Genomic DNA, 27,922 nt, shown 5'->3' on the forward strand with positions numbered 1-27,922 from the left:
AAACTCTACTAAAAACACAGAGAGATTGAAAACTGGTCAAAATAAACAAATAAACTAAAAAAATCCCCCACCACCTTTCTATGGTAACCATTTGGCTCCAGAAGTTGGAGCTTCAAATAAAACATTGACTGCTCTGAGAAATATGATGCAATTGCAGGATTTGGCAATACTGAGGATACAAAAATTTTGAATAATATGAAGCTATGAAGATTAAACACTAGATGGAGTAGTTGGACTAGAATGAAACTGAGATTTGTAAAGCAACTCTAGTAACAGAGCCACTATAAATATTTTGAAATTGGGTATTGCTTATTAGCAATACGCAGCGTATGAGAGCGTGCTTCTGTGCGAGCACCAGTTCAGGGATGTATGCTACTGAATTTCTGCTTTAAAAACAGTCACCAGAAGGGTTCTCCCTTCAGCTGCTCTGCTGCTATGTCCTGAAGCCTTGTCACAAGGAGATAATGGGTTTTCCATGTTGCTGAGCTGCAAGCACCCCTTGAATAACCAGCTGAAATGGCTTCACCCTGCAGGAAAGCTATCGTGCTCATCCCAGGTTTAAAAAAAGAGGTGACTCTCTACATAATTCCTTCTTCCCTGTTTGTTTGTTTGTTTGTAGTTCTTTTTTAATCCCCCCCCCTTAGGTGTGCCTGGCCCAACCTTTGCTCAGGGGGGTGTTTTGTGCCCACTCTCCACCTCTGTGGATGGCTCTGATGGATGGGTGCCAGCCCCGTGGTGCTGCACCCATCTCTGCAGCACGGCTGTGCTGAAGGGGCTGGGACCCCTCCTTGTCTGCCCTCTGCCCAAAGCTTTCCAGCTTGGAGTCATTTGAACTTCCAGCTCCCGGCCGCTCCACCACCCAGTGCCTTACCAAGACGAGGGTACAATGCACAGTCCTTTTGTGAAATGGGGCTTTGGAGGCCTAAAACAAATTGTCCTCGGGGCCCAGCACAGTGACAGCCATTCTCTGCCTGCAGACAGCCCCACGAGGACAGCATCTCTCAAGAGCAGCAGTTGGTGGTGAATGCGCTTTTGACCTTTTCAACTTATTGTATTGGTATCTAGCCAAACAATTTAAGTTCATCTGTAGCGTGCGACACTCAGGAAACAGAGGAATGACATGCATGCTGTTTCCTACTAAGTAATAAACTGCCTTTTGTGGTGGAGTGAATAAGGCCTTTGCTGCTGATAGCCAGATGCCCCCCTGCACTGTGCAAGCACTGAGAGCAGCAAAGAAAACCTTAAAGTGCTTGAGAAGCTCAAGCTAGAGGGAGAAAAATACGCACCCTTTTTATTCCCTGCAGGTCACAAATAGATCCTTGCAGCGTTTTTTCATGGATGAAATCCTGACCCCACTGTAGGGGTTTGACACTGACACCAGTGGGGACCGTCAGTTCACCCCATGTAGGTTAGGGTCTTCCCAAGCCTGAAAGCAGCAAAACAGAAGCTTCTCCAGGGCTGCTGAGCACCATGTGTCAGCTCCTCTGACACTTCTGGGGTTGCTCTTCAGGCCAAAATTTCCTCTTAGGGTTAACTCTGTTCCTTGCGAGGGACAGAAGGACTGACCCAGCCAAGGTTGCAGCTGCACTGGGAGCCTGAAGAAAGGTCAGCACTGACTGAAATCTGTTTAAAAGGTTTTTCTCAAAAGAAAAAAATAATAATATTTTTATATTTGAATTACAGTGCTCAGGAAAACCTCAAAGTTTAGCTAAAATGAGCTATATTTTTCTGGGCTTGCACTTAAATGACTGGGTTAATATGATTTTTAGTTACCTGTTGCTTTACTCATATTGTCATGGCAGCAACTGAAGTCAGGTACCAACAGGCCATAGTTGTCATGGCTATGGTTGCCAACAGTTCCTTTCTTGAGAGCAAGGAGACACTGCTTCTTGTCAGTGAAGGTCTTTGTTGAGACAGAATTTGACTTTCTGTGATAAAGAAAATATTTATTTATTTATTTGTTTGTTTGTTTTGTGTGTGTGCTGTAAGAGTGATCAGATTCTGGAGCAGGATGCCCAGGAAGGCTGTGAAGTCTCTAACCGTGGAGACATTAAAAACCCAACTAGTCCTGAACAACTGGCTTTCATGGAGCCTGCTTGAGTGGAGGTTTGGACTAGATGATCTCCAGAGGACCCATCCACCCTCAGTGACTATGCAATTTTGTGATTCTGTGATCCTAAAACACCCATACTTGTATTCCCATAACCATGGGCTACCTTTTTGGTGCAGATCCCTGTTTTCTGTTTCATCTCTGCCCAACACTTGCTCACAGCCCTGGAAGCTGTGCAGGGGGCTTTGCAGGTGACTGTACAGTGGCTTGGCAGAAGCTTAGCTCACAGGTTGGTTCATTCCTTGCTTTTCCAAACTTCTTTAAAGATGCTCATAAATACAGCAATCACTTTCTCATAGGAGGGTGAAACTCCTATTTCTTGTGTTGATCCTGTGGAAATGTTCTTGTCCACACAGACAAGTTCCCAGCATGTACTCTCAGTACTGGTGTCACCATTTACAATAGAAATCCTATTTGCAACTTGTATCCTGCTGTCACCTTTTTCAAAGGTTTGTGTAGAAATGGTCTTTATGCTGATGCTGTGTGCAAGGGTGAGTCACACATACTTCTCAGTTTTCCTTTTCATCTCTTTCCCTGTTCCGAAAATCCTCAGTCTAGTGGCTATGAGAGGTAAGTCTCTGCTTTTGAGTTATTTGTACTGTGCAGTATGGGTTGTTGACTGACACGAATTTTAGCTAGTCTTTATGTCATATTTCTTCCCCCAAACCCTGTGTAATCAAGATCTCTCCTCATAGGAAAAAGGTATAAACCTGACACACATTGAGTCTCGACCTTCCCGTCTCAACAAAGATGAGTATGAATTCTTCATTAACTTAGAAGGCAAGAATGTCCCAGCACTGGACAACATCATCAAGTCCTTGAGAAATGATATTGGTGCAACAGTGCATGAGCTTTCACGAACAAAGAAGAAGGACACCGGTAAGGATATACTGGCAAGGATAATATTGAGAAGGAATATTTGTCGCATACTTAAATTACTTCTTTTTCTTCTAGCAAAGGAGTTACTCTTGGACCTGTGTGGCTGTTTCCATCCCACTGCCTATTTTGTCCATATTGTTAGCTTTTTCATATGGAGATTTGCTGTCAATATATGCCATTCTCCATTTTTGGCCATGATTTTGACTAGGTCTCTTGGCAACTGTTTTTACACTATTATATTTTCATCTGTGTGTTTGGTTGACACCACTCCCAGTCCCTTAAAGACTGCCTTATTGCAGTGGGTTGATACACCAGTTGTTGCTCATTTGCTGACTCTTTACAAACTGTTTATTCAATGCATCCTTCAAAGTCCAGCCACCTTCCAAATTCTCCTTATTCAGGTAGGATCTGCTGACCAAGGGTAGCATAACAAAAAAAAAAAATGACAGCAAAAGCTCTGACTGTTGCAGTGCCTCCCCCCTTGACAAATATCTCTGGGACCTCACAAATCACCATGGCACAAACCTTGTGGTGTAGTGTAGGTGACAAGAGCCCAGCCCCATGCATCCTCGGGGGCAGGGGGAGGGCTTACCCTCCTGTGCTCCCTGGGGCTGGTACACCCCTTTGAACACCTGGATTTACTTTCCAATTTCAATCTCATGAGCTCTGTCAGCAGGCCTTTGAAGCCCCTTCCTTTTGGGGCCCATGAACCTCTGGGCTGAGTTGAGAGGAGGGGAGGAAAAGTCCCCAGCAGTGGCCCTCCCCAGCTTCCCCTTCTCTCCTTTGCACAGTTATATGTGAGTCCAACATGGACTGTCTGCTTCTCCACTACTTGTGCTTGGGGATCCTCCTCACTCCTGCTATAGAAATTAGGGAGGCTCTGCCACCCACTTCAGTGGGACCAGGAATAACTCTTCATTACTGGAAGAAATCCTGGGGAGGCCAGTAGTAATCCTGCCTTTGGAGGGAAATAAGATTTTCTGAGTTGTCCGCACTCCTAATTTTTGATGGAGTTGAGGCTGCTTGGTACAGAGGTGGCTGCCCAGCACCCAGTCTGAGACATACTTAAATGCCTATTCAGATAACAGATGTGATTTTAATAGGATTTCGGACTTTAAATACTTTAGGTCTGGATCTTCCTCTTCCTTCCTAGGAACAACATGAAAGAACATTAATACCTTTGTGAGATCAGTGCTGGTAATCCTTTTACCATCTCCTTTGTGTCTTCCCCATGACATTACATTTGAAGATGAAAAAGAAGAAGGCAAATACTCTTTGGAGTCAGTTCTCTCCATTCATGAGATAGGGGGACAAAGGGTTGATTAGCTGATTTATGATCATGTCAAATCAAAGACGTTTTCTCTTTGGGGATTTTTTATTTCCAGGAGAAATCTATAGGGCCTAGCAGGATTTGCCATTATGTTGTTTTTCTAGTTACTGTTAAGAAGATGTTAAAGTTATATATAAACAGAAGCCAGTCAGAAAGAGATGCGGCTCTAAATATCAGCCAGGAAGGTTTTGTGACTGAAATTCTGACCTCACAGAAGTCAGAACTCCCATGGTCTGCTGTAGGATTAAGTTTCACTGCATGTTACTGTGTTGATCAAAGCATTTTTTTGAGTTAGATTATCCTGTCAGTGCTGCAGAAAGGGACTTGATTCCCTTCCATCTGAGAGGATAACTTGTGTTTGTTTGTTAGTTCCAATAACTCAGAAATAGCATAAAGTGGGAGCAACTTATTGCCAAGGAAAGAGAGGAAGATTGATATTTCTTCTTGCCCTTTCCCTTTTTCTTTTTTTCTTTCAATTTCAGCTTTTCTCATGAGTAGTAAGGGTCCAGTCAAACTGAAATCCCCAAAGAGCCATATTTGAAAGGTCAAAGAAGCACTGCTTAAGGGGTGAACTGTGGGTGGCAAATTCCGGGCTAAGGCAGCTACAAGGGCAGACTGAAATGGGAGCAGACTGAACTGTAGGAAGAGTGGTAAGATGTTGTCCTTTATCTGTGATGGCATTAACAATTAGTAGGCCTCATGGTGCCTTTTAGGTCAGCCTGACTTTCATATGTATCCTCCTGGCAAATCTGGTTGTAATCTACAGACATGCTTTTGTGAAATATTATTCCCAAAGCACAGAATGAGAGCAATACACCTCCAGGGAGAAAAATCTCGGGCAGTTGGTTCATGGGGATATCTTCACGCTCTGCTAGGTTAGCAGGTAAAGCTGGGAACGTTTTCTCCTGGAGCCAGTCTGGGGTCCCATGTGACCAATTCTCTCACCACTGCCTAAAGATGCTCTCAGTCCTTCCTTGTTAGGGATTCACTTAGCTCACACTCATGGTTTGAACAAAAACCCTTCTTTTAATCAGTTTCCCATAGGAAGCACACAGTGCCATTCTTGGAGCAGTGCTTTGTGGAAAGTCAAAGGAAATTACTGGCCTTTCCCCTTCTGAACAGCTTAGCATTAAACAAATGTGTGTTCTTTTTTGGCCAAAGTGTTAATGAAAACTTCCCCCTCCCCCCCTTCTTTTATAATCTGAACACTTTTTTTTTTTTTGTCTTTACTCTCTCAAAAGCTAAATGTAGATTTGGTTTCCCTTTTACACGCCCAAAGAGTTACAAATAGGAGGCTTGGATTGACAGTGTAATTTTAGCTATGAGCAGGCCAGCAAAATGCCATAAATCCAAAGGTAATTTCAGAACTCAAGTTGAGGTGGTCTAGCAGTCACTGGGCCAAAAACCTTTTGTAGAGATGGAAAGATTTGTTCTGAAAACACAGTGCATCTCTTCATGGCTCTTTTTGGAAACAAGCTAGATATCTGCAGACCTCTTGGAGCCCATGAATAAAAATAATTAAATATTATTCTGTTGCAGCATTAGGCAAATGCAGACAATTTATTGCATTTCTGAGACAGACTGGAGGCTGACGTTCTGTAGGGTCCTTGTTTGCTAAACCCTGAGGCTGGCCAAAGCATTTGGGACTGTTTAAAAAAGGGCTAAACCTGGGCCTTGAACTGCTATAAATTGCATAGACCTGTCTTTGACCCTCCTCACAATGGTCCAAATGGAGGAGCTCTACAGAAGTCCTCACTGCCCCTGTTTTGCTGCCCCTCATATAAATGGCTTATTAGCATTCTGCTAAGCATTTGACCCCATGGTAATTTGGTCACCACTTGGGTGTCCAGCACAATCCCATAAATGCTACCATTTCAGTTACAGACAAATCAATATTTATTACTGATCAGCCCACTTTTGCTCCTCGGACCTTCACAGAGGCCCAGTGTTGCAACAGCTTGCTCTGGCAATTCATTAATGGCCGTGCAGACAGACAGCAAGTCTGGCGAACGGGGCTGGAGGAGGATGTCGCAAACAAAATATGGGAGAGATTCAGCCAGGGGATAATTTGATTTGATCTTTTCAATAGTTGCTGTGGGGGCTGGGGTCAGCCTCCTGGCACACCACAGCTACACAGAGGACGCAGTAGCTCTTTTGCACCCTGGTGCCTGTTGCCAGGGTTGTATGGACTTGGTGGCTGGGCCAGGGCTGTGCTCAGCATCTTTGATTCTTGTTGCCACAAGAGCTGAGAATGTTCAGGACTTAAGTCCAGCTATGCTGGTGCAAATAGCACAAAGCATCTTCACGATCCTTTTACAGCTTGCACCGTTTCACCCAGAGCAGCTCTCAGAGCTCAGAGCAGCACTCCCTGAGCTATTACAAGTGTCTGGGGGGGCTGGGAGGTGGGCAGAGATCTGCTGAAAATAGGTCCAGTACCTATACAGGCTCTGCACCTAAAAGATAAGATGCTGCACCTATGTAGAGGAAAAGCAAGCCACCCATCTCCATGCCTGAGACTGACACTGCATCAGCCTGGGCATCAGTCTGTCCCCCAGTTTATCACAACCTCTGCACCAAGTGCTTTGGGAAGCTTAAGAATAAAATATGTTTAATGAAAACAATTTATTCTTATACATCTATTCTATGGCTTCTTGAAGCTGGAATGATTCAATCTCTGCCCATCTAGATCTTTTTGACCCAGGGCAGCAAATCCCTACAGTTATCACTGCTGAAATCCACTGCAGGCCTCAGCCTCCACTGGTTTGTCTGGACCCTTCAGATCATGATGCTTCCCTGAGAATAGTGGTTCCTCGCTTGAACACTGACAAGTGCTTTGCTGTGGGCTCTCAGACAGCTTTTTTTCTGGTGCCCAAAACATTTATCAGGATGCTTCACTGATGATAGTGGTTGTCAGCTTCCCTGACAGTGGTGAGTCTGAAGCACAAAGCAGTGAAGCGATCCCCCTACCTTCATGTAAAGGCCACTGCCAGAGCTGGGAGATGAACTCCGTGCCCTGCTGTGTATACAGAAAATAGGGGCAGGAGGGTTGGGTGGGTTCATCATTCATGAGGTATGTCTCTACTGACTCCTCTCTAGGACTCAGACACCCCTTTTTCTAATCACCCTCACCACTGTTTTAACTCGAGGGGCTGGAGGTGCAGGAAGGTTACTAACAGCAAGGTGAGAGAGCATTTCTGGGGAAACTAGAGAGCTAGCAATAAACCCATCAGTCACTTGAGAAAGATTTTCCTCGGACTGCTGCTGCCATCTAGTGACTTGTGCTGGTCCGTCTGTTAGGGCAAAACAGAAGGCTGTGCAGCTTGAAAGGGGGTACCAAAGCCCACTTTTGCTGGGAGGAAGAAGGGGAGGCACAGAGTAAAGGACTACGGAGCCAGGAGAGCCGCCTGTGTTGCCCGGCCTGCTGGAAATGAGACTTAGGGCTTGCAGCAGAAGCGTTGGATAGAGCCAGGCTGGCTGGATCCAGGCTGGAGGTGGGACAGCTGGTCAGGGGAGCAAGCCGTCTGTGTGGGGCTGAGCTGTGGCCACCCAAGGAGCTCCCTGTGCTGCTCCAGCCCCTCGATGCAGGTGCTTCACAGAAACGCAGAACCACAAGTGCCCTCTGTGCTGTGAAGTGCAGCAGAAAGAGCAAGGCTGAATAGTCCAGGAGGCAGAGTTATCCTCTTATCCCCTAGGTGGTCTGTTGGGGTCCAGGATGAGCCATGTCAGCGAGGCACTGTGGGGAGCTCATGTAGCAGCTGCCGGCAGACTGCTCAGAGGCTCCATCCTCAGAGGGAAGCTTTTCCTGGGGATCAGGTTCACCTGGGACAAAATGCAAAATAAAACGGGGAGGTATGGCTGAGTGGCAGCGCTCCCAGCTGAACAGAGCCACACAGAGCATTGAACTGTTTTGCTAGCTCTGTCTGAGCAAGTGACCCCTGTTCATGCAAGAAAGTCACTAAATGAACTGCCAACATTTTATTTATAGACTTCTGAGAGACCTTGGGCTTAAAGCAACAGAGCTTTGGGTGATATTAGCCTCATGGTCCATAGAGCTGACTTGTATGTGGTGTAGAGAGCACATGGAACATGATTACAGAGCCTGAGCATGGGGTGCAACTTTAATCAGGCCTGTTGTCCCTGTTCCTCAGAAAAAGTATGGTAGAACTGGAAACAGTACGTAGAAAAGTGATGGGAATGCTCAAGAACAGGCTGTGGTTTCTGTGCTAGAAATACTCAGGCAAGGTGTCAACCAGGATGAAGGATGGTAGATGGAGGAGATGACAGGGAGCTATAAAATCCTAGGTGTCCTGTAGGAGGTAAGGACAAATTAAGTTTGTGTGCAGGAATTAGTTAACAACAAATGAAATAATCAAGTTTTAAATGCAGTAATACAATGCTAGTCTGAGTTATCAGGCTGACATTTATCATTTTATTTCATCATCCTAGCCTAAGTGAGGCCACCAAGTAAGTCTTAGAAAAAGATTTTCAGGGGGTCAAATAGTCTTGTATCCATCTTATTGTGGGATTTCTTGCCATTCCTTTGAAATGTCTGATTCTAGCTACTGTGAAAGCAAGGATAATCTGGAAAAAAATACTGTTTGGGTAAGTCAAGAAACCAGAATAATAAACAAAAAATCATAAACATTACAAACCAGCTCTGCGCCAAGGGCTAGACATTCCTGATGCTCTGTATTATTCCAACAGTGCAAAACAGCCACAAATTCAAGACAATTTGCAGGGTTTGCTCTTGCCTCCTACTATAAGGAAAGGCCAATGCTGTCAGAAGTTAGACCCCTACATATTTATATTTATGATGAAGAAATGGAAAGACCAAAAGGTCCCAAACCAAGTAACAAAGAAGCATACCAGTCTCTATTTCTTTTCTGTTTTGCAGTACCATGGTTCCCAAGAAGTATCCAGGAGCTAGACAGATTTGCCAATCAGATTCTAAGCTATGGAGCGGAACTGGATGCTGACCATCCTGTAAGAAACAGAGCTTTGTGTTTTTAACATGTTTTTAGTTTGGGGATTGATTTTTTTTCCTCATTTACATTTGCTCTTATTTAAGACAAATATAGCAGACTAAGTCTCAGGCTTTTTGACAAGAAAGGTACATTTCTAGGGTTAGAATCAGCCCAATCCCCGCTATGAAGTCGAGCAGACCAAAAGTTGCTTTAGTTTAAACAAATACTAGTAGACCTGAATAGTCACAGATGTCATCAGAGCAAAAGGCCACCACAGGAACACTTCTGGTTTTCCCACGTGGCTCTGATATGGTGACTTCAGACTCAGTTTGTGAATCACTGGCAACAAAAACTTCAGGAGCAGCATATCATATTCTGGAGATGGGAAGAGTGCTTTTTCATGGTTGGTCACATACATGATTGAGCTTAGTGCATTGTTATGTGGTTGTTAAATCTGTCGTGATTTATGTATGGTGAGAAATAACAAAAGGAAAAGTCCCCATTTCAAAAAGTTTGTGGTTTAAATGGTAGTGTCAGATAGTTTTGTTCACTGGCCTAGCTGATAAAAAAAAAAAATTACATCAGTGGTTTTTCAGCTCTTCCAAATACAAGAATACTTGCTGCTTCTACTCCTTCTCCAAGCAAACAACAACTTATTTTCATTTGTCAAAACACACCGAGTTCCACACAGAGCAACAGAAATTGCTGCTATTAGTTTAATTGAGATAGGATGATTATAAATAAATTACATGCAGCGCAACAAAAATTGCTGCTATTAGTTTAATTGAGATGAGGTGATTAGTCATTCACTACCTATTGCTTAATTCAAGATGTGTTGTGTATCATGTACAATGATTCATGATATTCAGTGCAGTCATATGAAAGGCAGAATGAAAGGAGATACACTGAGTCAATGGCCCCCTTGTGTGTCATGTGGGAATAGACCAAGACTGTATTTGGAAAAAAAAAAAAAGAAACAAAAATATAGATATTAAAAGGAATGAAGCATCTCTGCTTCAGTTTCTAGAATTATTTTGTGAGCAGTTTTATCCAGGTTACCTTAAAAAGAAGCCCAACTGCTGGGGTAAATAGGCAAGACAGCACATAGGGTGCAGAAAGAAAAAAATTAAAAGAGCTTGTGTTAGGATTTAACCACAAATACCAGGTTAATCCGGGACAGTGCATTTTTTAGGCTATTGGCTGCCTTTGTTTGCCTAGCACTCTTTGATCTGCACTGTGCTTTAGCTATCTCCTGTACCTGGTTGTGTTTCATGGCCAATCAGTCCTGTTGTGCCATGCACCTCTGAGGTGCATTCATGAACTGAAGCAGTGCCCACGGAGTTGTAGCCATTTGCCTTGCAGAAGTGTCTTCTATCTGGGAAGGACATTTTTCTACTTTAGGTGGTGAAGACACTCCTAGCCCTGAGGAACCAATAATAAATGGCAAATTGGGACAGGAGAATGGTCATTCCAGGAGAAGATTTACAGATTATATTTCTTATCTCTAGTAATACAGGTAATTAGTTGCAAAGGTCAAACTGACAACCACAAGGTCTATTACACATTCTCTATAGTAATTAATCCCCTTCAAATGATTGATTTTGTAGCACAAATAGGGCTTTTTGGTTAGCTAGGTGCTTACCATTCTTCTAACATTTTGAAAACAAGCACCTTGAAACATTGTTCATGCTGAAAAAATGCCTAAAAGGTCTGCCTGAGCGGATGAGTGTGTTTCTAATATGGTTTAGCTCTGCTTCTCTACACCAGCCAAGCTGTGCTGGCAACTGTGACAAGTTTCATGACAAACCAGAAGGGCATCTTTATCTGAGGGTTGTTTATATGGTACATTGCTCTTGCGGTAGCACCCTGCCTGTGTTGTAAAGGAGAATGTTTCCCTTTTTCGTAGCAAATAGAAATGACAAAACAAAAGGGCTTGAGGGTGAGAAGGGCTGGGAGGCTGCAGCTGAACAGCTGCCCCGCAGACAGGGAAGGAGCAGTGCCCTTTGCAAGCGGGGTGTAGTGGAGCCAGGCAGGATGGAGGCAGCTTCCCACACCTCCTCCTACACTTATGTCGCTCCCCAGGCAGCTTGCTGCTCCCTTGGGCCAGCCATGCCTGAGGGTGTTCAGCAGGAGGAAGGCTGTTCACCACCTGCACTTACACAGGGACTGACTGTCACTGTTTCTCTTTAGGGGTTCAAAGATCCTGTGTACCGGGCCCGGAGGAAGGAGTTTGCAGATATCGCCTACAACTACAGACAGTGAGTGCTCAGTGTGTGGGCAGAAAGCTAGCCTGTATCTCCTGCCCTCTCCTGGGGCTCTCGTCCTGCTGGCAGTCCCTGTTTTTCCACAAGCATCCTCCTGCTGCTGGCTTTTCTCTGGCATGTGTTTAAATCTTCCAGTTCATGTATTTATCCCCAAATAGCAGTAAAACAAAAGTAAATTGTTGTAGGCACACGTTCAGATGAGAACATTGCCTCCTCTCTTTCCCCACAACACCCCTCTTCCCCTGGCTTTGTTGTCTAATTGAGCAGCAGACTCAGTTGCTACTACAAAGACCTGAGCATTGAATAAAGCTGCTTCTGGTATCCTCCCCATTAAACTGGGACTGGGGGAGGAGTGCCTATCATTTACATTAAAGCAGGAGCTGCATACACTATTAAAATAATGAATAACTTATGGTTCTGATGCTAATCCAGTGCCTGATACTCTACTTTTATCATGTCTGACCCAGCTGCAATCAGCAATTTGGGCTCTCATTTCCCAAGAAAAATAAATGAATAGAGATGATAAATTCATTTAGAACAGGCTTGCTTGATTGCTTTCAGTGATCAAATCTGGAGGAGATAAAATTCTGCTCCCAGAGCCATTCACACATTTACATCAGTAATACTGGGCCTGATTCTTGCTGAGACTGGTAAAAATTGTGATTGCAAAGGATAAGGTAACATATGTTGTACATTTAGGGATCCACTTCGCACAGGACTGTGATGAAAAGATAGTCTCTGAGCCAAAAAGCTCATAATGCTCATAAAATGAGACAAAATTGGTGTGATTGATGTAAAGTGAAAAAAGTCAGGTGAAAAAAGTCAGAAGCCCATTTTGTGGCTGGAAAAATTGGATAAGGCTTTGTGGCCAAATATGAATGGATCTAGTTTCCACTTATACATATCCCATAGAAGATTTACCTTTCCTGCTTAACAGATAGCAAATTCTGGTCTCTAGTTTGTAGGCTTTCGTTAAATCCTAGAAAAATAAAACAAAAATAAGATAATACCCATATCCTCCCCCCACCCCACCCCCACCCCTCCAGTATTCAACCTGAAACCAGCAAACCAGTTTAGGAAGATGAAACCATTATATTCCAAGATACAACTACTTAATATTTCGTCTGTTATCCAGATCCTCAGACACATTGAAGGCTACACAGGCTTGGACCTCTGTGAAATTCTTGGACTTTTCAATAAGGTCTTTCGGTAATAGAATAATGAACAGAGTGTGAAAGCCCACATTTGGGCTTCTGGGTCTTGTGGAAAGAAAGTACATGTATTTAGTGACTTTGGATGCTGATTCAGGGAGAACCAAATGGGTAACGTTCTTGCCCTGGGTGCTACACATGGCAGATGACTTACAGGGTCTGCAGCAGGAGAGCAGAGGCCAAGGGAGTGTCTCTTGCATGGTAGGGACAGGGGCACAGAGAACTGAACTGGGCAGGAAGAGAGTGACAACCAAAACTATGAGGCATTGTGGGAAGTATCTGAAAAAGCAAAATGCTTAGCTTGTGAAGTCAGCTACAAAGGTGAGGTAGGTCTGTGGTCAGTTTTTTCATACTCCTCCTTATCAATTTAATCTTCTTCTGTGCCCCCCCTCTTTTGCACTTCTTTTGTCCTCCTGTTTGTGTCTCTCTGCCTTCCTTGCTCCTCTCTGCCTTTGCTCTTTTGCCTTCTTTCTCGGTACATTTACCTCTCATTTTTGTTGAATGCCTCATTTCCCTGAGTTGTCTCTTCTTTGCCTTTAGCTTGCCTCTTCCTTCTGCCTTTGTTAGCTTCTGGCCCTGTTCATTCGTGCAATTTTTTAATTGAAATTTGAAAAGTTTTAAGCCAATAATTTTCCCCTGTAGCCCTGGAAGGTGGCTGAGGATTACTTAGGAGTGTTACAGGATCAAAAATCCCCAAGCAATCCTCGTAATTCAATGTGATGTTTAAAGCTCCACAAATCAAAGAAGGACTGATACAGAGATGCAGAAAATTATGGTACTCCAGAGGAGCTGCCCTGAGGCTCAAGGGGAAAATGAGGGGGTGGGAGATGGTAGGGTGTCATCGATAGTTTAACAATGGATCTCTGGGGCTTGGAAAGCTCCGGCATTATTCCAGCAGTGATGTTAACCCTATTAAGTTACTTAAAACCCTTTGATTTTTCAAAGCTGTTGGATTCACCTATGGCCCTATCATTATGGCTAAGAAATTGACTATTCACAGGAGGCCAAAACACATTGCTTGGGATTGTCTAATTCGTGCTAGCTTCAACATGAGCTAAGTACATGGAGGCCTGAGGGTGGGATTTGACACAAAATTACTCATTACAATTAAAAAAAAAAAAAAAAAAGAGTCAAACTGGCTGAAGTCTGCATCTGTTGTAGCATAAAGCACAGCTCAGAATTTCTCTGACTGCCATGAAACAGACTTTTCTGGAGCTGGTGGTTTCCCTGTTGTAACAAAGACAATTAATATAGTGTGCATTAGAGCAAGAAATACAACAGCTGTTCCATGGTTAGAAATTGAAAGAAATTGAAACCATCAGCCAGAGAATATTTTTAGAAGAATGTCTTGATAAGACAAATAAGCACTAATTTATTTGTATCACAGTAATGCAAGGGGTTGGCTAGAGGCCAGTATCTCACCTGAGGTCAGTAGAGTTCTTCTCAGTCAGTGCCTAGGGGCAAGTCCTTTTGCACCTCCATGTCAGAGAAAAAGCATCTCCCTTCCTGCACCAGCAGCTCCTGACCAGCCCATGTAGAGCTCCTGAGTATGATGCTGGTGGCATAGGACACTTTCTCTGTCACTCCTATGGAGAATATCCATATTTGTTTTCAGTGGCCAACCTATTCCTCGAGTCACCTACACAGAAGAAGAAAAGAAAACATGGGGCACCGTCTTCAGGGAACTCAAGAGTCTCTATCCAACTCATGCTTGTTATGAACATAACCATGTGTTCCCACTGCTAGAGAAGTACTGTGGCTACCGGGACGATAACATTCCCCAGCTTGAAGATATTTCAAAATTCTTGCAGAGTAAGTTTGAAGCACATGAAAAAAGAATAACATATATATATATATATATATAAACATACCTCTTCTGTCAGTTGGGGTGGTGTTTTCACAGACAGACAAGCAGTATCTGCTCAATTGTAGGCTTCCTGCGAGCACTTGGGCGCATTCTTTAGCCCGTGCCTCAGGTCCCTCTCAAAAACTTTCGAAAGTACATTGGTATTGATGTTCAGATACTATGATGGTGGTACACATGGGTAGAAAATTCCCTGCTCTTTCACAACTAAACTCTATTTAATATAGTGAGGGCAAAGAAAACAATTAACAACTTTATTCTACTGTGAGGAGTCCAGATAAGGATAAATCAAGTACACTGGGTGCTTTTAACATGCCATCTTTCTGTCTCTTCAGCCTGCACTGGATTTCGCCTGCGTCCTGTTGCAGGCTTGCTCTCCTCTCGGGATTTCTTGGCTGGGTTGGCATTCCGAGTATTTCACTCTACACAGTATATTCGCCATGCGTCCAAACCTATGTACACACCAGAGCCGTAAGTACTTTGGCACAGAAAGTACATAAAGTCATAGGAGACTAGCAATAGGGTCAGGCCAACTGATAATAACCATGTGGGACTCCAGAGGACTCCTGGGAACAGTTAATGGAAAGCAGCCAAGCGACTGCTCTCTTTTGAAAACATTTTTGGAAGATTTCTAGTCTTTTTAGTAAGCTGTATCCTCTTCTGCAAGTTCTTCTGGGATTGATCAGACAGTTCTACTAACTGAAGACATGCTTGTGTGGTGGCTGGGAGGAAGGAGAGCAGCATACAAAAGCATTTAACTTAGCTATTAACACCCAAAGCAGTGGTGTGAAATCTAGTGCAGGAATGACTCAACATGTTGCAAGCAAGCTTCTGGCAGCAACATAGAGGAAGCCCAGATCAGTGACCCCTTCTCTTTTTCAGTTTTATATTGTAATATTTCTGTCTGTTCCTGTCCTTTTCCACTTGCTATTAAAAAAAAAAAAAAAAAAAGAAAAAAAAGAAAGTTACCTTCTTCCTCTGCTTTGTATTATTGCAATTCTTCCTCCCTTTCCATAATATTTCTTTTCTCTCTACTTCTTCCCACAGCCTCCCTTTCCCTTTCATTTTTCCACTCCTTATTCTTCTGTTTTTTCTGCTTGTGTCTCTTCACCCTGTTCCCATACTGCACAAAGCCATACTGAAATCTGCCTCGCTCTCATCTCCTCACAAAATGCCCAGGCAAATAGGGACTGACTGTAGAGTGGAAAGCCTTACCACAGCCCCTGCTGTTATGCAGTGCCTGCAAGTCTTGCGCTGTCTCCTGAAGGGTCCAGTGAATGACATCTTTCACAGCGTGGCTTACATCTTTCCCTCTGAGTCCCTTGCCTCTCAAATCTCCAGTTTAATTCTTGTTGACTGGGCTGTTCTCCTGGGCATGCATCTCCTTGAATATCTGCTCTTCAAGCATCTGCCCTATAGAAGTCTTCCACAGACCTTGCTTTCCTGGGAGCATCTCATCCCTCTTGCCTTTCTGTCTCACTAAACTGCTTCTGGGTCTTTGAAAACTCTAGCAGTCCCTAGGTGAGCTCTTCCCCAAACACATCTGTTCAGCTGCCAACTTCAACTTGTAGTGAAAGGAGTCCCACCTAAGGAAGAATGAGTCCCCAACTCTTAGTATGAGGCTCTGGGCCTGAACAGGGGCTGGGGTTGAGCTCCTGAGGTGCATGTTGACACTACAATGAGTTGTCTTAGTTGCTTGAGCTACATTTAGAGCTATTTCCTGCCCTTGAGATTGAAAAGCACGTTTCCTTTGGTGGGGTGATATCTTCCTGGTCTTTTGTGAGCTGGGGAAGTGAACAGTTGAAAGGACAGTTTTCTTCCAAAAGGAAAACAAATGATACACCATCCTTCCTCTGAGGCATCTGTGAGGATAAAACCACTAAAAAGCCTTAAGAGTGCAAACCTTGACCTCACAAGAGTCAAGTTAGAGCAAAAATGTTTGCCCATAAGTCCTGAGCATTATTTGCTGATAGGAGTGCATGCACTGCACTCCTGACTATATGTGGACTCTAGGGCTGGACTTTGCCTAAATTATTCAGATGTCATGTTTTCCTGCAGTGATATTTGCCATGAGCTGCTAGGACATGTGCCTCTTTTTGCTGATCCCAGTTTTGCTCAGTTTTCCCAGGTAAGTTATTCATCAGTTATGCTATTTTTATAACTGAACACACCAGAGCTGAAGCAATTCAGAGGATGAACTAAGAGCTATGAGGGATGGGATGGTGTGGCGGGAAATTCACCTTTAAGCTTATTGTTTAAGAGTGACTGAGGTCAGCTGAGTCTCCTTTTCCAAATAACAGGTGGTATTAACTATTTTCCTTTTTCTTTGGTCATCTGAGATTGTCATGGATAGGTATTCCAGAGAGTGGTGGTGAATGGAGTTAAATCCAGCTGGCGACCAGTCACCATTGGTGTTCCCCAGGAGTCGGTGTTGGGGCCCATCCTCTTTAATATCTTTATTGTTGATTTGGATGAAGGAATTGAGTGCACCCTCAATAAATTTGCAGACGACACCAAGCTGGGGGGATCTGCTGGAGGGTAGGAAGGCCCTGCAGAGGGACCTGGACAGGATGGGTTGATGGGCAGAGGCCAGTGGGATGAGGTTCAACATGGCTAGGTGCTGGGTCCTGCACTTTGGCCACAACAACCCCATGCAGCACTACAGGCTTTGGGCAGAGAGGCTGGAAAGCTGTGTAGAGGAAAAGGATCTGGGGGCGTTGGTCGATGCTTGCTTGAACATGAGCCAGCAGTGTGCCCAGGTGGCCAAGAAGGCCAATGGCATCCTGGCTTGTATCAGGAATAGTGCACCTGGAGGTGATCGTCCCCCTGTACTTGGCTCTGGTGAGGCTGCACCTCAGGTACTGTGTTCAGCTTTGGGCCCCTCAGTACAAGAAGGACATCGAGGCCCTGGAGCATGTCCAGAGAAGGGCTACAAAGCTGGTGAAGGGCCTGGAACACAAGTCCTGTGAGGAGTGGCTGAGGGACCTGAGGTTGTTTAGTCTGGAGAAGAGGAGGCTCAGGGGAGACCTTATTGCTCTCTACAATTACCTGAAAGGAAGTTGTGGGGATCTGGGGGTCAGCCTCTTCTTGCAGATAACGAGTGATAGGACTAGACGGAATGGCCTCAAGTTGCACTAGAGGAGGTTTAGGTTGGAAATGAGGAGACATTTCTTCTCAGAAGAGCAGTCAGGCATTGGAACGGGTTACCCAGGGAAGTGGTGGTGTCACTGTCCCAGGGCGTGTTTAAGGAAAGGTTGGATGTGGTGCTTAGGGACATGATTTAGTGGGTGACATTGGTAGTAGGAGGATGGTTGGACCAGATGATCTTGGAGGTCTTTTCCAACCTTACTGATTCTGTGATTCTATTCTATTGAAATGATGAATGTTTGCAGTTGATAGCTTCATAAGAGTAGTGAAGAAACAACCCAGAACATAGGGGAGAGCATTGCTGCATTCCTGACAACAGCTGATGTCACGCAGGCTGTGAATCAGGGTTTATTTACTGCTTGAAATCTAGACAAAAGTCACATGCGTGAACTTATGTACCCATGTGCCAAATGTTTGTCTTGTGTGGGTTGTTTTTTACAGGCAAATCCTTTGTGAAGAATTCATCTAAAACCTTCTTTGTAGATGTTGATCTGTCTGGGGAAAGTTAAATGGCTCGTGATTCAAATGAGTTATTGCTCCATCTTGTAGCCCAAACGATAGGGAAAGTGAAGAATTTTTATTTATTTATTTATTTATTTTTCTGTTGAAGCTACAGAGAAGTCTATCACAGAGGATGTCAAGTGAGGAACTGTCCCATTTGCAAATGTGTGAGAAGGCTGGAGAAGAGCTTTCTCTTTGCTAGTGTTAATGTCTCTGGAAAAGAAGCCAAACCTCAAGGAAGGAGTAAATTTAGGCTACATCTTACCAGAAAACAAGAAAAGACAGACAGACAGAAAGAAAGAAAGACAAGAAGAGAAACACAAGAGAGACAGAAATAAAGACAGAAAGAATGATTGAGGATGGAAGGATGGGAGGTCAAGAAGGACAGAAAGATGGAAGTATGGAAGAAGGGAAAGAAGGGGACATAGCTTTTATGTAACAACCTGCTCACAAGACAGAAGTTAACCTGCTTTAGCTATTAGCACTCAGTATTGACCTCAGGCTCTGTGCTTCCCCATGACCAGGGATTCCTTCAAAATAGGCCCTACTGCACTTTGGCTTATTGGGATTTGACATATTTGACATATTTGACAATAGCTGCACTAATGCTTTTGGTTTGGGAAAGGGTAATGGGGGTGGGGGCTCTGATTTTACATTGTGCAGTCCTCACTGGAGCAAACTGAGAAAGATACCTGGTTATATACAGTCTCATGTAGCTGTCCTCTGAATCCAGCTATAGCACGCCTCCTGGGAAAGTTTCTATTACCTCCCAAGGTATGAATGAGCTCTTTCAAATCATGCCCTGTCATTCAGGAAAAAAACACACATCTTTCAAGGCTGCAAGAAACCTCCTGCAATCCGGACCCATCAAAGCAAAAATAAATATTTAAGCTGTATGGATGTGATTGATTTATCTCCTTTTGACTGTATCATTCTCTTGGGTGTGCATTTTGGGCTTGATCAAAAGTCTGTCAAAGCAAGAGAATTTTGTTTGACTTCAATGGCTTTTGTACGAAGCACAAAGAACTATGCCTTGTAAATGACATTTAGACAGGACCCTTTTGTTCATTTCTGGAGAGATTTCTGGTTTAAAATTGATGTTGCACGATAGGAACATGTCCTGTAAACATTTGTGTGTGGTAGTAAGTGATGGTAACATTTAAAATGTGAGAAATTACATAAGACAGGAAGAATGTTTCCAATAAATGGCTTGAAGAATAATGGTTTATTGTTACAGGAAATTGGACTGGCATCTCTGGGAGCTCCAGATGATTTCATCGAGAAACTTGCTACGGTAATTTAATAAATGAGGGCCCAATTTTCCAAAGCACCCTGTGTTGTTTGATTCTGCTGCCACTGAAGTCACTGATAGAACTCCCATAGAGTTGAATGGGAACAGAGTGAAGTCCATAATTGGAAAACCCCACCCTGAAACAGTTACGTTAAAGAAAAATAATTTTGGCACCACTTACTTGAAGTGACAGATGTGATTAAACACAGAGGGCCAGACAAGACTTCCTCCAGCACAAACATATTGGGCAAGAGGAGATTACATGTTACTACATGCCCCCAGTGAATTTCAGGAGACAGCTTCATTAGCTGTTCTACCTGCTAGTGTTCCTTTTCTTCTGCCCTGACAGGCAGATAAGTTAATGCTTTACCTGAATCCTGCTCTGAGAGAAATGCGACTCCAAATGAAAATCAGGACACGCCTATGAGATTAGTGTCACCAGTGCCAGCTCACCTGGCAGAGTACTGCAGCATCTTTGCTGTTTCTGATAGATTAAGTAGTTTTCCTGAGGCGAGGCGGGGCATGTATCCCTTCAAGCACATAGTAGGGAACCAAAAAGTCAAGCTAGGCCACACACTAATGTCTTCTATTGCGCTAACGGCTCGTTTCCCTCTGTGCTGCTGCAGCTAGATGCCTTCTGTGTAAAACACGAAACAAACTGCTATCATCAAAGGTTCAAACTTCAATTGAGTTGGCCAGACAAAGTGAAATTTTATTGCTATAGTTTCATCGTCTCTGCTCTGTTGACAAATGTAAGCACAGTAAAACACAACTGCATTTGTCAGGAAAATGAATTTGCACTGTGGCCCTTACAGGAGAAGAATTTCGGTCTGTGAGGATGTTTATTGTATTTATGCAGTTGATATTTGACACACTGTAATATTTTAAATAGAAATGCAAATTCTAAACACATTCAAATCAATGATGTGTCCCTGCCCATTTTGATCAAGGAATCATATGCTTCTCTCTAAATTTCTTTCTAGGTTTATTGGTTTACGGTGGAGTTTGGACTATGTAAGGAAGGCGATTCACTAAAGGCATATGGTGCAGGGCTGCTGTCTTCATTTGGGGAGCTACAGGTGTGTTCTATAAAACATTTCGAAGATGAGATATTGTTCATACCTGGGTTTTTATAATTGCTCAAATTTCTCTTCCAGATACGTTCAGACCCTTATTTTCCTTCATACTTTGTGCACACAAGTAGCATATAATGTCATAGTTCATTGAAGTGCTCTACCTAATAGATGTGTCAGTGTATTTATAGACAAAGGGCTCATAGCTGCTTCTTTCCTAGTAAGTCACTGTGTCATTGGTATTCCACAGCAGCAAGTCTTCCCTCTGAGAAACTGGGTGGTATTCAGTAGCTCTATCTTTCTTTCACAGCAACTTAAAGCACTTTTAAACTGAAACAAATTTCTTACCCTTTTGCTCATAGTACTGTTTATCAAGTAAACCTGAGATTCAGCCTCTTGTCCTGGAGAAGACTGCTGTGCAGAAGTACCCTGTTACTGAGTTCCAGCCTGTCTACTTTGTTGCTGAAAGTTTTAAAGATGCAAAAGAAAAGCTAAGGTAATCCAGTCATTCCATATATGATGCAATTTCTCGACCTCTGCAAACACAATGGAACTCATTGCCATAACAGGTATTGGGTTGACGGGTATTGTTTTGAGAGGCTTTATAATAAGTTCTTCAGTGCTCAAAGAGACTTAGCAGTTGTTACGCTAAAAATTTTGTTATGGGGAATGAGGGGAACATACCTTTTATATGAAGCCAAGAATTTCTGCTTATCCTAATCGAGTTTCATCAGTATAACCAAAATACATCCAAAAAAATCCTTGTAAGTCCAATTGCACTGATAGTAACACATAGGTTCAAAGCTAGCTAATTAATGGAGAACAAGTCTCTTCAACATTGCTATGGTTAAAATTTGTTATAAAAATTATCTCCTAGTATATTCTCCTTTTCTACTGAAGTTCTGCCCACCCTTACATTTTCTTTTGTGTCTTAAAGTCAATGGTTTCAGTCTGGTGGTGGTGGGTGGAGTTGTCAAGTAATCAGCATCTGTTGAGGTCTTCAGGGCAGAGCTGTGATGCTAATGAATAGAGTTTCTTTCTCTCTTTTGTGAGGAGGAGAAAGGTGTTGATGTTCTTGATGCTTTGTTTCTCCCTCCTGAGTCCAAGGTGTGCTCAGGGCTATTTTTATGCTCTCTCACATTCTTTATAGCTTACTTTTTCTACATTGTTCTGAAAATATGTTTTACTTCTGACTTTACAAATATATGTTAAATATTATTTTAGGTCTTTATTTTTTTTTCTCAGCTCCTAAGTTACTATGAGTGACTGACCAGTGGGGAGTTGGAGAGTTGTTAATAGCCTGATAGCCCAGGGACCACAGCATCATCCTATGCTCATGCCTTTAAGACCTGTTATCAGCCCATGCCAGTAGTTCTTTATGTTCCATTATTACTTTAGGGCCAGATTTAGTTCACTCTGTACAGCACAACTGCGTGATATTCCTGCCTATACGGAAATTATTAACAGTAGGCATTATAGCACACAATTATTCAGAATTGAGCTAAACTAAAACAAATTAGGTAATAGCTACATGGTCATTAGACAATTGCTATTACAGCTAAACAAATGTCCAAGCAAGTCTAATAACCTTCATCCTGAGACCTCTGTTGTTAGCTTAATACAGAGCCTCCAGCTTGTTAACCAGCAGTGTGTTTACGAGCCTACAGGGCTACACAGTAAATGTTTCAGTCATCTGTGACTCAAATACAAATTCAGTTCCAATTCAACAAGACTTTGAAGTAATGGCCCAGGTTCAGTTCTGGTTCTTTAGACAGGACTGACTCGGACTGCATTTGTGGTTCAGCTTGGGTTCCACCTCACAGCAATATTTCTATTTTTGTTTAAAAACAACAACAACAACATTCTTTCTGGATGTTAGCCAAGCCACTGGGGGTTAGCCTTGTTCGCACTCAACAAATCTTTCACATGAGATGCCATACAGGGACTTGCCTCAGACCTGCCATCTTTTCTTTCTTTTTCTCTCTCTCACAGATGAACACATACCAAGACCCAAAACATTTTGCTGTCCTAGGCTCCTCAGCTTCTAGGTCTTCCTAGCTACCTCCCCTGCTTTTTCCTCAGTCATCATAAACCTACAGCCTCTACTCCTACCATTTGCTCTGGGGCAATACTTGAGAAAGACAGCTTTCTCTTCTGGTTTATGCTATTAATATCCTGCACACATTTTCTATCTTCTCTGTGTACTTCTTCTCACTGAAATGAACTGATAAGAACTGATAAGCAAGCTCCTTAAAAAAAGTGTAAGATGTTGCATTGCTCTATAAAAAGGATCTTGGGGCTTCTTTTATTTGTTTCAAAGATGAAATTGGAGAACTGGTTAAACTGAAAGAGGTGACCAGGTTGGTCCAATGCCTGTGTTGGTGGGTTATGCTTGGGTGCACATTTGTGTGTGTGTGTAACAGAAAACCTTCCTGAGAAATTCTTCTGAGGCTGACCTGGAAATTTCATATTGAGATATGCATCTCCTAATAAGAATCTTACTTTCAGCTGAGATTTAGGAAGATTGTCTTCTAAAGTGGATCGGTCCCCTTAGAAAAACACCGCTAAACACTTTCATCATAGCCAACCTAATTTTTTTTTACTGTCACACCTTGTGGCCTGTTCACACTGAAATCTGTTTGAAACAAGAGTTTTAGCTGATAATAATTAGGACTAAACTGAAGGAGCAATGTGGAGGTGGCATCCAGCATATTCCACTGTTCTGGGCCTATGGGATTTAACATGACGAGTCACAGTCTGTATAGTGGGGTTCCATAATCAATTCCTGCATGCTTTCCTTCCTCTTTCAGCAATAACTTCAGTAATTTGAAGCAGATATATAAGCCAGTATCCTGCTGGGGTCTGCAAGGAGTCTGGAACAATAGCTCTGACCATCTCTTCCCACTCAGAGTCTTCCTTTCTACAGTTCTGTGGTTATGCAAATTAGTATTTTCCCAAGATACTGAATTCTTACTGCTTTTGCCATGGAATTAACTATTTTGCAGCTGAGAATAAGGAGTGGCAAGACTGCAGCTTCACTCCACTGACTATCTCCTGTATTTGCAATGACCTGGGTGCCTCTACTAACAATGCCAGAAATTAAGTCTGCTTGCTCCATGATATGCCAGGATGGCATAGATACTTGTCCTTGCTTTCCCAGAAACTGCAAACATGGATCAGGATTCCTATCTTTTGCATTACTGAAAGGAAAATGAAGTTTTAAAGTTTGGCAAATCCTGATAGCTACGTATTTGGACTATGTCAGGAGCAGTGTTGACATGCCAATAGCATAATTATGCCTGCTTGGAAAAAATAAAGGTGGTAAGGATAAATGAACATTCAAGCATGTTACAGAATGCTGTAGATCTCAGCTCACTCAGCAGGAATTTCAGTTATTTCCTTTCACAGATTTTCTTATTACCCTCACCAACAAATGCACATACCGACCAAGAAAAGAGAGTTACTGAAAATAGGAGCTTTTCAGGTTTGCATGTGTTTTTGTATTTTTCCCTCAGGAAATTTGCTCAGATGATCCCTCGTCCTTTCTCTGTTCGGTACAATCCCTACACCCAGAGAATCGAAGTCCTGGACAATGCAAAGCAGCTGAAGAATTTAGCTGACACCATCAATAGTAAGGAACTACACATTTGTTAGCTTGAATTCCTCAGAGCTTGAATCAGAAATAGTAACCACAAAGGAGATTTTCTCTGGTTGCCTTTTGTGCTTTGAGCTTGACCAAGTTCAATCATCAGACATCTCCTTTATGGTGCAAAAATTCCTTCCTAATTCTAGCTAAACTTCCAAACAGCACTTCCACTTGACTATAGTTTGTTACATCTGAAATATCCAGTTTTACTGGAGGTGCTAGGAAAGGCCAGAGGGTCTGGTGATGGATTCTGACCTGAGGCTCTAGTTGTTTTCAGCAAGGAAGTAAAGGGAAAGCTTGGCTAAGTCATATTCTCTTTTGTCATTCTAGTTTTTCCCTGATGTGGAATATTTTTAATATTGACTGGCCTGCTAAAGCCAGCATTCCTATTCCTGTAAGCCAACCTTGTATGGCTGATGAAGGTGAAGGACTGACTTTAAAACCTGTACTTCATTATGACCCTCATAAATGTGTCCAATCCAGCACTTATTTGCTCAACTATTTATTATTTTTTTTCAGGGAATGAATATAAATGGTAAATATATATAGGGGTTTTAGAAACGGGATAACTGTAGGATTAATTACTGTGGTTATTTCCTTTGCAGGTGAGATGGGGATCCTTTGCAATGCTCTTCAGAAGATAAAATGAAGATTGTCTGTAACTCGTACTAACCATCAGCTACAGTCTAGAAGCTGCCATATGCAAATACCAGTCTTCACTTAGCCTCAGTCTATTATCTTCCTGTGTACTGCATGAATGCTTATGTCATATATCTTAATTATCAATGATTATCAGACAAAGAATCAGAGAATGGTTTGGGTTGGAATGGACCTTAAAGACCATCTATTTCCAATCCCCCTGCCATGGGCAGGGACACCTCCCACTAGACCAGGTTGCTCAAACCCTCATCCAACCTGTCCTTGAACACTTCCAGGGATGGAGCATCCACAGCTTCTCTGGGCAACCTGTTCCAGTGCCTCACCATGCTCGTAGTTAAGCAGTTCTTCTTTATATCTAATCAAAACCTACCCTCTTTTAGTTTAAAGCCATTACCTCCTGTCCTATCACTACACTCCCTGACAAAGAGTCCCTCCCCAGCTTTCCTGCAGGCCCCCTTTAGGCACTGGAAGGCTGCTGTGAGGTCTCCCCAGAGACTTCTCTTCTCCAGGCTGAACAACCCCAACTCCTTCATCCTGTCTTCAAAGGAGAAAGAGACACTTGGAGGAGACCCTTGCCTCTTTTGGCCTTCAGACGCTAATCCTTTTTTTTTTTTTTTTCTGACTAAAGCATAAACATCAACTTAGTTCTGGGAATCTAGGGAAACCCTCTGTATCTCTTGTGCCAAAGGTTGGCAGAAGGAAGAGATCTCCACCATGCAGAACTACAATCTGCTGCAGACATGGGGTTGCATTACCACACTTGGCAGAGTGACTGGATGGTAATATATAACACAGACTAATCCACCTTTTTTTCTCTCACATTCATTTTTCCCTCAGTCCCTCACATTTGTGCATATTCCCCATGAAATTCTAAACTCTACATGTTTCAGGGAATATACACACGCTGTTTGGCCCTGTAGAGTATGACCTGCCCTTGGTGAAACTGTACTGCTTTTACACATGAGCACCTCTATCATGAAATATTTTTTTTCCTAAAAGTGTGATGTTGCCATTGATCAAAAGCATAGATGTTAGTAGAAAAGACAGCAAATATGCTGCAGCCTCATTAACAAAGATGTATTGCCACACGCTAATATACTGTATTTGCACAGTGATTAATCCCAAAAAGGTTTGTGCAAGTCAGGAATACTTTATGCTGTGTTCTGTTATTGATTTGCAGAATGGAGTCCCTAAGCAAGGCACTGAGACTGCTTATCCAGAGCATGGGGTCCATGCCTCAGTACAGTACCCACAAAAAGGCCTTTTCAGAGAAGAGTTACCTAAAGACACATCTGTGTGGCTTTTTGCTGTTGGATGCTAGGTCACTTTGCCAATACTCTGTGCAAGTAAGAAAACATGCAGAGTTTTAGCATGTCATCAAGGCCTTATTAGCCCAATCTTAGAGCTGTGATGGCTGTAATATTGTGTAACATCATTGTCTTAGAGCTGATTCAACAAGCTGACAGAAAGGGGAGAGCTCTCTAAATTGACTTACTCAGCTACTCACTGAGGAAAGCTGAGGTGTGAAGGTTACCTTGTATAGTATGTGTCCTCTGAGAGTGGGTGCTTTATTCAGCACTGCTGCAAGGTATCTCCAAACTTTTTGGGCTCATAATCCAGGTGGATAACAATACCCTTCCTGTTGGAAATGAAGGAGAATTGTGTCTTTTAATGCAGCTGAAGATATCAGAGCCTTCTGATTCCTAATTCACCATATCTGTGGCTAGAATCCCCACCAACGCTATAGGAGACATGGATTAGCCTGTGTCCCCAATCTGAATGCATTCAAATTCACAGACAGAATAATTCAAGACAAATCTTCAATCATTATGCTTTTTGATGTCTCCTCCCTGCCCCCACCTGAGCTTTAATCTCCTTCTTTTGTTAAAGCACTTTTGTTCTGCCTGGAGTATAGCTTGACTGAGGCAGAAAATGGAAACCCAGTTTAACCCAGATGAGCCATAGAGATAGAAGAGCTTTGATGTTCAAAGCCTATTTCTGTATTTTCTCCAATAACTTTCACTCAAGACAGCTAAACGCTCTCTCGGACTGGTCCACATTGTATAATACCTCCCTGTAGCTCCCCAGTTGAAGAAAGGAGATCAGCACTTGTATATTGGAACTGAATCGACCAAAGCAATGCAGAACAGTATTTCCAGCTTGAAACAGTACTGCATTATGATATCAACATGATTCAAGAGTCATATTTCTGTTAGAAGATCCAAAGATGAAGGGTGATTTGAAAATTCATAAGTTCAGTACCTACTATTGTACTACTCTTGTATTTATAGATCGAAAATCAGTGGAGCTTCAGTGTAAGCATCATCCTCTAGGAAGATAGAAAGTACAGCTCTTTCCATTATATTTATGGTGGCTAATAACATTAATCTACGGATACCAGCTGGAAACCTTTTCTGTAGAAGTACACTTATGCAAAATGGAATCATTTTGGTGCTTTGAAGTAAGCTTTTTTATCTCTGTATCTTTCTTCTTCTTCTTTTCCTTTCTTTTTTTTTTTTTTTTCTCATGACAAGGTCTGTGTAGATCTTTCAGTTCTTCTTGGCATGTATTTTCAGTGTGAAAATAATCCATATTTTTCTATCTTCATATAATAGGACCCATAAGGTAACTCTGTACCAAAAAAGACAATTTCATCCCAAGGGTGAAGTCTTTCAAACTAATCCTCTGCTTTTGATTTCTGTTATGCATGACAGCAGTGGTAAATCTATAGAAATATTAAGAACCCAGGATTCATGATTGTCTTTTATGTGCAAGTGGAATGGCTAAAGAACATTGATGACACAAGTCTGATTCTGTGTCCATTAAGGCAGGTGTAAATGAACAATAGCTCAGCCAAAGCATCATCACATAGCTGTTCAGCAAGACTCAGAGATGAGAAAAAGTTAAATGCTCAGTATTTAAAAAGTAGAGGACATATACTGAAAATAGATTTTCTTGAAGAAAAATAACAGCTTTAATGTG

The 27,922-nt window shown here is 42.7% G+C and overlaps 1 protein-coding gene and 1 long non-coding RNA gene across 2 annotated transcripts in view; one reads left to right on the forward strand and one right to left on the reverse strand.

Annotated features, from left to right (window-relative positions):
* The window catches only part of PAH (phenylalanine hydroxylase), a 38,787-nt gene extending 11,386 nt beyond the window's left edge, over positions 1-27,401 (forward strand). Inside the window, exons 3-13 of the mRNA XM_035559284.2 lie at positions 2,806-2,989; positions 9,214-9,302; positions 11,474-11,541; positions 14,374-14,570; positions 14,958-15,093; positions 16,681-16,750; positions 19,508-19,564; positions 20,545-20,640; positions 20,997-21,130; positions 24,150-24,265; positions 24,886-27,401. Coding sequence (XP_035415177.1) covers positions 2,806-2,989; positions 9,214-9,302; positions 11,474-11,541; positions 14,374-14,570; positions 14,958-15,093; positions 16,681-16,750; positions 19,508-19,564; positions 20,545-20,640; positions 20,997-21,130; positions 24,150-24,265; positions 24,886-24,929 — 1,191 coding nt within the window. The 3' untranslated portion in view covers positions 24,930-27,401. The remainder of the gene's footprint in view (positions 1-2,805; positions 2,990-9,213; positions 9,303-11,473; positions 11,542-14,373; positions 14,571-14,957; positions 15,094-16,680; positions 16,751-19,507; positions 19,565-20,544; positions 20,641-20,996; positions 21,131-24,149; positions 24,266-24,885) is intronic.
* On the reverse strand, positions 4,964-26,574 carry LOC126913456 (uncharacterized). Its single transcript, XR_007708790.1, has 5 exons — positions 26,475-26,574; positions 14,181-14,397; positions 12,469-12,526; positions 9,186-9,300; positions 4,964-8,138 (listed from the first exon to the last, which is right to left on the reverse strand). It is a non-coding gene; the product is annotated as an uncharacterized LOC126913456 (long non-coding RNA).
* Positions 27,402-27,922: the final 521 nt, after the last annotated feature.

Source organism: Cygnus atratus, chromosome 1, assembly GCF_013377495.2.
Source record: "Cygnus atratus isolate AKBS03 ecotype Queensland, Australia chromosome 1, CAtr_DNAZoo_HiC_assembly, whole genome shotgun sequence".
Classification (NCBI taxonomy): domain Eukaryota; kingdom Metazoa; phylum Chordata; class Aves; order Anseriformes; family Anatidae; genus Cygnus; species Cygnus atratus.